The 13,798-nt window shown below is 41.7% G+C and overlaps 1 protein-coding gene across 1 annotated transcript; it reads left to right on the top strand.

The window, feature by feature from the left end:
* Positions 1 to 9,090: 9,090 nt before the first annotated feature.
* On the top strand, positions 9,091 to 12,350 carry LOC310864418 (putative coiled-coil domain-containing protein 195; the record flags this gene model as incomplete). Its single annotated transcript, XM_083773108.1, has 3 exons — positions 9,091 to 9,448; positions 11,138 to 11,414; positions 12,221 to 12,350. The coding sequence occupies 3 exons, from the start codon at positions 9,091 to 9,093 to the stop codon at positions 12,348 to 12,350; spliced, it is 765 nt and encodes a 254-aa protein (XP_083629234.1).
* Between the last annotated feature and the right edge of the window lie 1,448 nt (positions 12,351 to 13,798).

Below are 13,798 nucleotides of genomic sequence, written 5' to 3' on the forward strand. Positions count from 1 at the left end.
TTTTTGCAAAACTAATGCTTGGAATGGATTCAGCATCATGAAAAGCCCCTAGTTTGACACGTCACATGCTAGATAAAGCATGATAACATTTTGAATATTTTGCCTTCTATAGGTTGTTAATGGTATGGTCACATATTATGCCAATTATGAAAATTGCTCAACGTATGCAAGTTAGCATCCGGTAGTTTCTACATGCTGGGGACCCATACTAAACATTTCTAACATAAAACCTTGGTGTACTCAACATGTCCGGGTTAATGTTTTGGCTACTAGGCTATGTACCTCAGAGATAAATACTTTTTACTCCACTACAATTATTTAACAACTTTAGTTGCTGATTGATTGATTGAATACTTATAGGACCATTACTACTATGAAAGTTGCAGCTGCGCTGTGATAACAACAGATGGCAGCAATTCTCTCTAATTGAAAGCGGGCGGCTGGTGGATTGATTAGGGGAGAAGGACAATTAAGGTAAAGGGCTCGATAAAAAAGAAAAACAAATGTTTCAAATGTAAAAAAATTGCAAGGTTTTGGGGAACCACTGTAAACCCACTCAAGTTCACTAGAACTAACATGATGTTACAATGTTACAGCCTCAGGGCCAGCAGAGAGGTTTTGGGAGGTGTCCTGATGTAGCCTACTTACAAACCCCCTACTCCCCCCCCCCACACACACACACACACACACACACACACACAAGTTTATAACTTTGTAACTTGTTGTTGGGTGTGAGGGTTGTGCAACTTTCGAGAGATCATGAAGCTGCAGATAAACTGTGGTTACCTCTAGCTTCCGTTAGTACAGCCTACTCGTGTGTGTGTGTGTGTGTGTGTGTGTGTGTGGGGGGGGGGGGGGGGGGGGGGGTAGTTACTATATATTTGTACTCAATAGTTTATTTTCAAGGCTCTCATACTTCTACAGAATCAGATATTTATGCCGAGCCAGACATGTCAAAGAAGGTGAGAAAGAGAGATGGAGACAGAGGACAGATAGAGAGTAGATTGGGAGGAGAGAGTGGTGGACATCTACCAGAGTGTGGACGACAGGAGGACATGAGGGACAACACAGCAGGAAGACACTAAGACAGGCTCAGGGTGAGTGTGATAAAGTTGTGAATTCTTGTCAAGGTCCTTTTCTCTTTTTAACGTGTAAAAATTACTGTACAAACTGTAAAAACTGTCTGTACTTAATTCAAGAAAAGATTATTCAGATTTCATTCAGAATTTCTAGCAGCACAAAACATAACAATAAGTGCACATTCTTACAAAAAAGTTGAGAGCCTGGTAGACCAGACCGGATGTAACTAAAAATCACACCCGTGTGAACTGAGTGGTGCAGGAGAAGGACCAGCTTCAAAGTGAAGTATTATTATTGATATTTTAATCATTATCTGGGATATAGAGGTATAAAATCTGAGTAAGCTCATCACTGCTAGTGTATGACAACTATCATAGAACAATCATTATTCTTAAGATGCACGTCACCCGTTTCAATCGTCACTAATGCTCATTTATAACATGGCATCATTTCTGTCTACTCACTCTGTCTCATTAGGCTGTGGACAGTTCAGAAACTTGCCTACCAATGACATCATCAATGGGGATGGCTGCTGAAATAGATTTAATATTAATAATCTAAATCTATAAAGTAACTAAATCTGTAAAAATAAATGTAGTGGAGTAAAAACTACAATATTTTCCTCTGGGATGTAGTGGAGTAGAAGTAGGATCAAGTAGCCAGAAAGGTTTACTTGTTTGATGTTTTTACTTTTTAGACAAGTCGTGCTGTCCCAGTGGATGGAAGAAGTTTGGATGCAGCTGTTACTACAGAACTACTCAAAGGAAATCATGGCAGGAAGGTAGAGAAGAATGTCAAAATCAAGGAGCTGATCTGGTGGTCATTAACCGTGGAGAAGAACAGGTTAGTTGCGTCCATCCTTCCGTCCGTCCGTGTGTGTGTGTGTGTGTGTGTGTGTGTGTGTGTGTGTGTGTGTGTGTGTGTGTGTGTGTGTGTGTGTCCAGGTGTCCATCATCCACATAGGACTCAAGGAAATAGGGTGCTATTTTTCCTTTATTTTTTGACGATGGGATTTCACATCATTTCAGATTGTCCACATACAGTAGTTGCATGTGATCTAATTCCATGATTATAGTGAAGAAGTGAATGTATTCGATACAATTAATGATGATTCAATCATGTAAAAATAATCAGGTATTCATCAATGGATTGGGACCTGCTCGTTATTATTCATGGATTGGTCTGACCAGGACTGAGGGCAGATGGACGACGTGGGTTGACGGAACACCACTGACAACACATTGAGACATTTGACATGTTTTTTATATTGTAATTCTATCAAAGTCACTGTATGTGAGTGACTGAGTGGATGTGTTTCAAATACATTGTTGTTTGATTATTGTACAGGTACTGGTACAGTGGATATCCCGTTGACTATGAAGACTGGGACTGTGCAGAGTACTATCACTGGACTGACACTGGAACATTGTATAATGGGTTATGTTCAAATCCATTGGTCTCAATCTGTGAAAAAAATCTTTAAAATGGTGCATTTATATAGCGCCTTTATCCAAGGCGCTTTACATAGATTGTGCATTACATTCACCCATTCATACACAGATTGCGGCGGAAGCCATGCAAGGTACCAACCAGCACATCGGGAGCAAGTTGGGGTTCAGTGTCTTGCACAACCCAAGGACACTTTGACATGTAGACAGGAGGAGCTGGGATTCGAACCGCTGACCCATGGATCATTGGACGACCTGACGACATGCTCTACCTCCTGAGCCACAGCCACAGCCGCCGCCGGCATGAAGTGATTGTTTTCACTTAATTGATCAAACTGCAGCTCAGTGTTCTGCTACAGTAGTATGAAATGAAGATCATATAAACCCAAACATTTTATTGTGCAGAAGTACAAACAAACCCCTTGAGTGTATGCGCCTTTGAGCACGGCATGAACTCCCTCGAGTGTGACTGACTGAACTAACTCTGCAGGCTACGTGTCATTTATTACATTGATTGGACATGCTCTTTTTTCCATTTCCTGAAAGTTAATTCTTTTTGGACATGCAAGATTTTTTCACCTGACAGCAAGGTATTATTATTTGTTTCCCATCACTCCTTGCTAAGGATACTAAGCACATTACGGCCAGCTACGAGCTACCCTTCTGCTGTCTCTGAGGGAAAATAGACATGATGATGAAATGGAAGGTTCCAGCTGCGGCTCCTCCACGCCTCATATCTGTTGGCTTTATAGGTGGCGTAATTATAGATAATTGCCGGGCCGGGTCCTTCACCTGCTCAATGGTAGGATGTGTGTGAAGTATGATGAGCAAAGTCGTTCTTTGTGTCGTTGTCTGGCACAGCAAGAAAAGAAGATTTATTTATTTATTTATATGTATTCATTTGACATGCAGGGACAATGCTCATTAATCAACACGTCAGTTTTCACATCCATGTACATGGGCCAGAGTTAGCCAGAAGCTAATTTACATCCCTGAGCAGGCTCTTAAAAATAATGACAAAACTATCCATACAAAAACACATACAATATAATACAATACAATACAGGAACAAATAAAGATTGTACAGGGGACAGAACATGAAGTGAAGTGAGAAATGACACCAGTGATAAAACAGAGCTGATAATTACTCATGATTACAGAATTGATTTGTTTTTAGCCACCTCTTCAGGTTGAATTTGAAGGTCATAGTTGGAGATCTCTCTTACTTCTGTAGGGAGACTGTTCCAGTGATGGGAGGCTCTAACAGAGAAGACACTACGCCTGGTTGGTACTTCACACTCACAGTCCCCTCTGGTAGTTACTCTGTCACCACTGTCCCTTCGATCTATGAACGGTTTCAGTGGTGGAGGTGCAAGTCCATTTAAGATCTTAAAAATGAGACAAGCATCTGTCAAAAGTTGTACTTTTGAACTATATGGCAATGGTGGTAACGGTTGGGAATTTTTATGTCTGTAAATTGATTCACATTTTTAGTTTCTTTCTTGCCTTAAGCAGCACAGACAATGAAGACATGAATTATCATTAAATGCACCGACTTTTAAGTGTCACCCTCATTTTGGCTGATCATTTTGCGAGCGTGTGAATGTGAGTCTGTTTATTGTGCTACTCCAGGTTAAAGCAGCCTTTGTGAAGGTGAAGACGCTGCAGTGGCCAGGATATGAAAGAGGTCAGCCTCTCTTTGATCAGACAAAGACCTTTGGCTTAGAGTCAACCTTGTGATGACCACAACACACTGACCATACCACACACTGACCACTTAAATATGGAGTCCCGTGATCCACCACCTAAAACATGATCATCAGGGATTATGACTATACTAGGAGGAAGATTTTATTTTTTTCAAAAAAGTGTACAGAAAGTGTTAATCTTATGTTTGTATGTGGCCACACCCGCCAGTTCATTAGTGTGATATACTGTACTGTGTATGTATATGGTCTGAAAGAACAATACACTGAGTTAGACTATAGGGGGCCCTGATGAGTAAAGGTGAATGGTATTGTATTGATGATGTCATGAGGTCAAGTGAGAAGAAAGAGGAAGTAAAGTTGTGAACACATGGTATGAAGCTGCCTTGTCTGTGTGTACTTTAATACGAAAATAGGATGGCTGTATCTTCTGCTATCCACCTATACCTGCGGTCCTGCACTATTCCTGCCCTGCCCGGGTCAACCTTCCTTTCCATTTGAAACGTGGATGAAGATTTTCAACAATTACATGCTTGTCATTCATGGCCGGACAAACGAAAGCATGCTACTCTACTACATTGCCTGGTCGCAGAAGGTCAGAGGATTTTCTACCGTTTGTTTGATTGATTGATTGATTGAAGTATTTATCAACAGTTTGCAGAATGGGTACATTTCAAATGAAAGCACAACTCAATACAAAAACTCTGTGGACGACACCATGATAAAGCATATACAAAGACATGGCAAGAACAATGAACCATTCAGGAAATGAATATATATATATTAAAAAGACAGACAATACAGTCAAATCCACCAAATCATTACAGTGAAGAGTGGACCCATCATGCATACTCCACGGCCCCCGATGCAAAGCATCGGGACCCCTGCCCAAGCGAGGCCCTCCTGGAAGGCCAGTGAAAGTACCAACGTTGACACTGTGTTTGTCTAATATGTCTATAGCTCTCCAGAGATGGCGAATTCACAAGACAGGAAACTAGATAAGGAACTAAGTGGATCTCTCTACTATCAATGACCCTCTTGACCCATTGTTTGAACTTCTGTAAGAAGAGACACCCGTGTATGCTCGGTCTCGGGAGCTAGGGAAACCATTGTCTATCACTTTGACTTTGTACTTTGTCCTTTTGTACTTTTGTTGGTTTTGTACCGCGGATCTTTCAATAAACGTGTACTTTTATTCTTTCAACTCTATTCTTATTCATTTCTTAGTTGTCAGTTCTATATTTCTTATTCCTTAGTGAAATTTCCACCACAAAGCCCCCACCCCAAAACAGAGCACCCACTAGGGAAGAATATTGCTGGCATATAAGAAATCTAAGGTTGGCACAGAAAACCTCCAAGTACTGTGGCAGACAATGTAGGTCCAATATGATCTACTGTAAATAAGGATCCCAATATTTTTTTTGGTAGTGGGTTTACAAGTGGGTCGACTAATAAAACATAATAGGTCACATTTCAACTAGGAATTATGATATTGTGTCCTGATATCCTATTAAATGCATGGTCAAATCGGCCAATACCAATATATTATATAATGTAATTTATGTTATATTTAGCTAATTTCTTTAATTAAATAATTAATTGATGTACTGCTTAAGTAGCAGATGAGCATTGTTGTGCCTGTCTGCCTAAGCTTTTACCATAAGCCTCCAACCAGATTTAGATGAGTGTTTTTAGAGTTGTCAGTTTTTAACATGGGTTAGTTTACAGCCTGGGTACTGCAAATGTGGGTACTGGCCTTTCTTTTGTTTTGGTATTCCTTTGATCATTTATATAATGGTAGGTAAGAGTTGGTTAGATCGATTAATGCATTTATAGTATCACAATAAAAACACTATCTGGCAATAAAGTGTTTATCAGCTATATATTGATCTTTTTACAGTATTTTTACAGTATGAGCTCTTTTATCTTAAGAACCCTAGAAAACAGCATGATGTAAAAATCAATTGCACCAACAACACTTTAAAAGAACATCAGCGCAGTCTGTGCTGCTACGAATCAAGAGTAAAATATTGAACTAAAGATGTCAGAGAGGCAGCTTAACTCGCAACAAGCGGCACTCCAGTATAAAAGATGCAAGACTGCAAGATTCACATTTCTCTATTGAGAACGCTTACGCGTTTCTGCAACAGCCTGCAGATTAAAAAAGCTATGCCAACATTGTTGTTGGTGACTGCAGGGAAAATTATCTAAAACAAAGCAAATAGTGATTGACTACAGTCCAATCAACCAAATGGGCACAATTAAACTGAAGCTCCTCCCTTTGAAAGTGAAACGTAAACAGTGTCTTTCATTACAGTACACACACAGTATGTCAGGGTATCCAGTCTCAGTATTTTCCGATCAGGTATAATTACTACCAGGTGAGCAGAGAGCAAAGAGTTGTTTACTGCACATGACATGAATGCAAGTTAAGTGGCTCCAGGATGTCTGTGGTAAAAAACAATAAGGCCAAAATTAACGACTGATGGCAGGCAGAAGGTTCTGCCACATTCGACCTCTTCCTTCTTCTGATTCATTCAGTCTCTCTCCTGACCCACTAAAACAAAAACAAACCTCCCTTGACATCCCCTGTCCACCTCATCATTACTCTCCCTCTCTGCCGTCTGTTTGCGCTGACTGACAGCGGATTGAGTCGTCTCTCCCCTCACCACCTCATAGTCAACTCTCTCCTCCACTCCCCCCCCCCCCCCCCCCTGAGAAGAGAGAGAGAGAGAGAGAGAGATGATTGGGTTTCTCTCCCCTGCGGACCGGCTCATTTTTGCCCGTCAAGTGTCCTAGACGGTGGTGGGGTCAGGTTGCTACGAGTGCAGGTCAACAAGACAACAGCACCTAGCATGCTGTTGTTGTTGGTACAGTATAGCCGCCCTACTGTGTCTCAGTCTATTGTGTCCACCTATTCTATTCTTGCTGAGAGACAGCTATTCATATTTTATACTCCCCATTAAAAGCTAGCCAACCCTATACTGTGCCGAATGTATTCACCCATATCTTTTTGGGACAGTGACTTTAGCTCTACCTCAACAGAATTTACCAACTGTAAATTCTCTCCATCTTTAGGCTAGATATATTCTATATATACCAAGGGGTGTGCTTCATTTACAAAGGACAGAGAGAGCAGGGAGAGACATGCATGCGAGGCAAGATGGGATTCAGAATCTGATCATAACTCGGGCCCTCGATCGTGCTGATAAAAGGAGCACAATATGATCTGTTGGTGAGCAACCAGGAAATGTTTTTAAACACTGTCTACATATGATACCTTATTTTTTGAGAGCTGTGCACATACCAAATGTATGAAACGTCTTCAACCATTGATTTGTTATTATAGAGGAAATCCGCTGCTACAAAAACCAAAACGTGTATACTGAATATCTTTGCCAACAATAGCGGAACCAGTTCACCACGGATCACGTTGCACCATGTTCTGAGCGTAAATGTATCGATTGACATCTTTATAGATCATGAAAGACATGATATGCAACAATAACATCATCATGGCCCACTAAAAACAAGCCGACAGCTTGTTGTTTCCATTGCAGAATTTACTTGTAGATCTGCTCTTTTTGCTGTGTTCGCCCCAGAATAGGAACGCTGGGTTTCAAAACTGTCCTGTGATCGCAACCATTCATGGTGTTTATGCAGATGAGTGTAATTAGCTGTAATTTCCTCCTTTGTGTACCTTGCAGCTATTTTATTTGATGTTTATTGCAGGCAGTGGTTTTCTTGGTTTTATCAAACGCTTGTTTCCTTTATTGCATTTATTCTGCTATAGTTGACCCTTTGGCCTCTGCCTTTATCCAGTAGGAACTATGGATATGCTAAAACAGATCTGCTGCTCACCTGCTCTTTAATCAGTCTCTCTCTCTCTCTCCCTATAAGTTGAAATGAAGTCTACCTCTCTCTCTCTTTATCTCTCTATCGCCCTATCTCTGATTTCTTTCTCTCACATAACCAGATGAGAGTGCACGCACGCACACACACACACACACACACACACACACACACCACACACACCACACACTTAGCCTTTCTCTTTTTGTAAACCTTGCAATGGAATATGAAAACTTTTCTAACACAGCATGTACTTGTAGCCTAGTCTAATCTACTAGCTAAATCTAATCCATAGACTGCGACTGTGTCGATATCGCACACATTTCCTTTCCCCTGCAGACTCAGTGCTTAGCCTATGACATTTTTACCTTATTAACCCTTTTAAAGTGCTTTAGGACGTCCACGTGTCCTGCACTTAGAGTATATGTTACTCTAAGGTCCTGCACTACTGCATCCTGATTTCCTGACTAAATGAATATTTTAGGCGGCTGTCAGGAATAGGATATTTAAAGATGGAGAGGAGGAAATGAAATGAATAGGGTGTTGTTTGTCCAACATCTTCTAATCAGTCAGTGACGAGTCTGACGACAAGTCTGCATGTCTCTAAAGGTAGCCAAGACAGTAAAACTACTAAACAAAGCCTTATGCTCAGGTTGCAGGACATACATTTGCCAATAAACAACAATTTAAACATCTCTGTGCAATTGAGTACAACTAGGTTATTATAGGTCTACGGGCTTAGGTTTTCCTGAAACTGGACCCGGGAGGCCGATTAATAAAACATCCGTTGTGCCGGTGTGGCTGCATGAAGCCCGAGCTCCGTCAGCTGAATAAGTGGTGAAAGGCAACATAGGCTAATCTATCTAGAACAAGATCGGGACTGAGATTGAGAGTCAGTCACACACAAACAGGAAGGGACACTTTGCGGGAGAGCCAGCCAGAAAAAGAAAGACGTACAGCAGACAGGGGGTAGGGTGTGCCACTGCCTTGCCCTGCCTGGCACCATGTTAAAACCTCATCGCCACAGTGACTTCCTGCTGCATGAGTCTCTGCCTGCAGTGTACGGCAAGCCGTGGTTCTGGGAGCGCAGGAGCAGCAGCATGGAGAGCACCCGCAGCCTGGCGCAGGTCATCATGGAGATGCGCGACGAGATCAAGAAGCTGGAGAGCGAGAACCGCGTCCTGCGGGAGGAGTTCGGCGGCCCCCCGGCCGTGTCGAAGTCGAACCCGGCGGTCACGGTTATGGCGTCACCGCTGGTCGCAGCAGAGCAGCGGGCGGGAGGAGCGAATCCGGAGAATCCCTACTTGTTTAATCTGAGACGGAACGCGTCTGCGCCGGTGCTGGACGCAGGGCAATACAAGGGTAAGCAGAGGGTTGCACGTTGCAGGCCTGCAACTCCACACGGTTGTTTGCTTTCACAACTTGAAGTTGCCTAATTTTGATGTTATTATTATTATTATTATTATTATTATTTGTAATTAAGACTTATTTACATAAAAATACAAATAAATGCTTTTGAGCCAATGTAGCCTACCATATATTGCATACAATTTATAATATGCATAATAGTCCGGCAGCCAACAGGCTACTTTTGTTTAAAGTGGGACATTTGTTATAGGCCTATAGTTTTTTTTATTGGCCCCAAATATGGTCTATAAATACATACATTCATGTATCCACTTGCTGACCGGCTGTCAGTATTGAGCAATTTTTATAGGGGATTTATGAGACCATACCATAAGGCATTTTTTTCCCCATTATGCTTTAAGTAGCATGTGACATGTCAAACTACTGGGTTTTATCATGATTCTGAATCCATTCTATAAGCATTAGTTTTGCACAAAAAACACTCCTTGGGCTAAAAACGGCCATAGCCACTTGCCCAAAATGTGCTGACCTCATCTCATTTTTATCCCAAGGAGTGTTTTTTGTGCAAAACTAATGCTTGGAATGGATTCATTCATTACATATTTTGTAATGTGAAACGATTAAATGTCAATGATCTTAAAATGGCAACAAACAAGTAAAAATTGGGAATGGATTCAGAATCATGAAAACCCCTTAGTTTGACATGTCACATGCTACTTATAATGACATTTAGATTTTTTTTTTATTGCGACCGATGCAACGCTCTGTCACCGTTAACCTGGTCGATTCCACATTTTGCACACACACTCCCTGGATGCCAACGATGAACCTCTGCCCCGTTCTTTCCAGAACGGCCTGTTATAGCGCCAACTTTTGTAAAACACATTTTTGGATATTACTCCTCCAGATTCTGTCCAAAAATCTCGCAAATCGTTACACACTATCTCTATAGTCATACATGTGTTCAAGACGGATCTGTCCGATATTTCACATTCCATCTTAATTGGCTAATATTGGCTTGCAACGTTTGCAGGATTAGCCCGTTTCGAACAAAAAGCCTCAAATCATGAACACACAGCGTGCAATTTACGTTAAATCTTTCACAGACTTTCCTACTAGGATGAGGAATATATCCCTTTTCACATTGGTCTGTTATAGCGCCACCAACAGGTGGATTTTTGCAAAACATTCTTGGAACAAAATGTCTTAAATCATCCAATTGCCATCCAAGGCGCGCACACACACACACACACACACACACACACACACACACACACACACACACACACACACACACACACACACACACAAATATTAATGTGCACCCCTGCTTATATGAGACAATTTAAAATGAAACTTATATGACAGTGCTGACATAATGAACTGACATTATTCCGGTACAGTGTGTCAGCCCTTCGGTCGCCCATCACCTTAAGGTGTCTTACTGGTATACAGGTTGTTAATGGTACTATGGTCGCATATAACCCCCAAAAAACAGCCGGTCCGCAAGTGGATTCATGAATCTAGACAATATTTTAGGCCAATAAAATTAAACTATATACCAAATGTACCACTCCACACCCCCGACTGCTGGACTATAAAGTAGTCTGCTACTGATTCACGTAAAGATTGTATTTTACTCATTTATTTTACAGGTGTTTTGGTTGTTTGTTTGTTTCACAGACAACACCGTCATGACGGTCAGAAGATACTCCATCTCCTCCAACCTGTCTGAGATGGACCTGACGGACAGGGGGATGCAGAGAAGTGACTCCTCCGGCTGGGGAAGACTCCAGCATGAAGTCCACAGTGGGAGCGGTGCTTCCATATATGCCAACACAGCCAGGGGAAATGGTGCTGCCATATATGCAAACACAGCCAGGGGAAAGATACAGCGACAGGAAATGGGGGGCAAAAATACCAACAGACATTCTCTGCAGGAATATGTGCACAAAAACAGGTAATCGTTTGCTTGAGAGGCACACATTCTTTGTTCACATGTAGATTGTTGTGGCAAAATGAATAAAGAAATTAGGGTGTTGATTTGGTTGAGATTTTAGAGTCATGTACTCACGATGTAATCAAAGTCGTACGATTTTGTTCTCCACACTTGACCCACCTCTTGGAGCGGTGAGCCGCAGCCAAGGAGCGGTCGGTGAGCTGCAGCCGTGCCGCGCTCAGTAATTTGATTAGTTGATTTGACCCCCCAATCCAACCCTTTGATGCTGAGTGCCAAGCAGGGAGGCATTGGGTCCCATTTTTACAGTCTTTGGTATATGACCCGGCTGGGGATCGAACCCCAGCCTCCCATAGTTTCAGGGCGGACACTTTAACCACAAGGCCACTGTGATGACATGACTTTTTTATCAGCTAAGCTTAGTATGGAATAGATTATCGAAATATGGAGACTAATTAGGATGGATTATCTGTATTTTGTAAATCCATGAAAAAGTTGCATGATTAAGACTTTATTCGTAACTATTCTTAATCTGTGTGCCATTGCACCTTTTAGTCTTGACCACTCAAACCCTATTTATTGACCGGAGTCCCACAGGGATCTATCCTCCTTGGCCCCCTCCTTTTGTCCCTATAAACTAAATATCTTTTCTGAAAATAGCCAAACTACAAGCTCACAATACATCACAAAGTCATATGTCGTGAGCTTGTACTTGTAGATCTGCTATTTTCACTAAATGTTTGCCTGACACGCCCATATGGACGCTTGTATTCATGTGGTTAATTCCTTCTTGTCGTTGAACTTTGCAGGGCCAAGGTAAAAACAGTCACATTCCTTCTACCTGTGGACGACATTTACACCAACCGGCCAGTGATGACCAAACACCAGGAGGACCTCGAAACAAGCGAACTGGATTCCATATCCGAGACGGAATCGTGAGAAATGAAGTGCCTTTTTCAAGACATGATGTAGAATGTAGGGCCACACAAGCTCAACCTGTGGACATGACTTGAACTCTGGGGTAATGAGTTCAAGAAAAACTGAGTTAACCCTTTATCTAGGCCAGTGTAGAGTGGTACGTTTTAGGGGACAGCCAGGGGATTTTTATCACACCTATGACCAAGCAAGCGCAGACTCGTGTTACAGGTGTTTGTTTCATCCGGTCACGGCGATCCACGCCCGGTCACCGGTGATGAGACATCGAGCCCTCCGCTGCGGGGATCGGATGTCCAACTCTAGCCAGCCTGGGGTGTCACTTGGGAGCAACACCCCGCAGCTGAACGGCCCTTTTACGGACATTACTGGTCTGGTCTCAACTAAGCCCCCCCCCCCTGCGAGCGACGTCATCGTCATTATTTATTTATCCTTGTTTGTTGTTGTCTCACAGTCATCCAAATGAGGAGATAAAAGGACATGCGTGTTTTGCTTTGAACTTGTGGGACCTAATTTTGGGACAGTAAGGTATTCACGAAAAGTAAAATCACACACTTGTTGTTTCAGCTTTCATGTGTGGAGGACTTGCATCATTAATAAACCAATTGTTATTGTCAAACGGTGAGCTTACTTCACAACAATATGCGTGACACTGAAGTAACAGCAGTTTATTTCAGTCCTAACCTAATGATTGTCAAGCTATGTGCAATATTTGGACAAACTGTTCACTGCTAAATCTCACTATTAAACATTAGCCTAGACTTTCTCATGTTGAGTCATTACAAGTTTTTTAAATATTTGAAATTAAACATGGCAAATTGCTTCAACTAATAACGTATAACACATATAAATACAGTGTAATATATTAATGGGTTGCACAAAACATAATATGTGGAAACAAATAAAATACTAAAGTAGATGTTTTCTCTGCTAATGGCTATAAGGTGTAATGGGAATTCCAGGTAATTGTTAACCACTGAGACCCTACAAGCTTAGCTCACCTAGCGTCAACAACATAATAGAATAGTTATTTGCAGTATTTTTGGAAATCTGTCGCCTGTAATGACCAAAATAGGGATGCCAGGTTGAAAGCGGTATTATTCAGTAAGTCAGACAAATGACGTTTCTGTGGGAAGCACTTTTCTTTTAACCATAACGTCTAACAAATCAATGTCAAACCTTCATTCAAAACAGTCCCATTAATGGCAGAATGTCACTCTATGCTTTCTCTGTACCAAGAATTCAACCAAGATTATTTAGCTACAGTTTGGATTGAACTGATATCAGAATGATTCTCTGTGTCAACATATCCAGCAGCAGTTCTGGGCGTTGGTCCTGCTCATGTTGTCAGACAGATGTATGTCTTTGGGCCGATTCATACTCCTATTTTTAGATCTGAATAAAAGTCGGTTCGGCGCTGTAGAGCCTACAATGTGACGTCATTTGAGGTTGGG

Source organism: Protomyctophum parallelum (assembly GCF_964188405.1).
Source record: "Protomyctophum parallelum genome assembly, chromosome: 9".
NCBI lineage: Eukaryota > Metazoa > Chordata > Actinopteri > Myctophiformes > Myctophidae > Protomyctophum > Protomyctophum parallelum.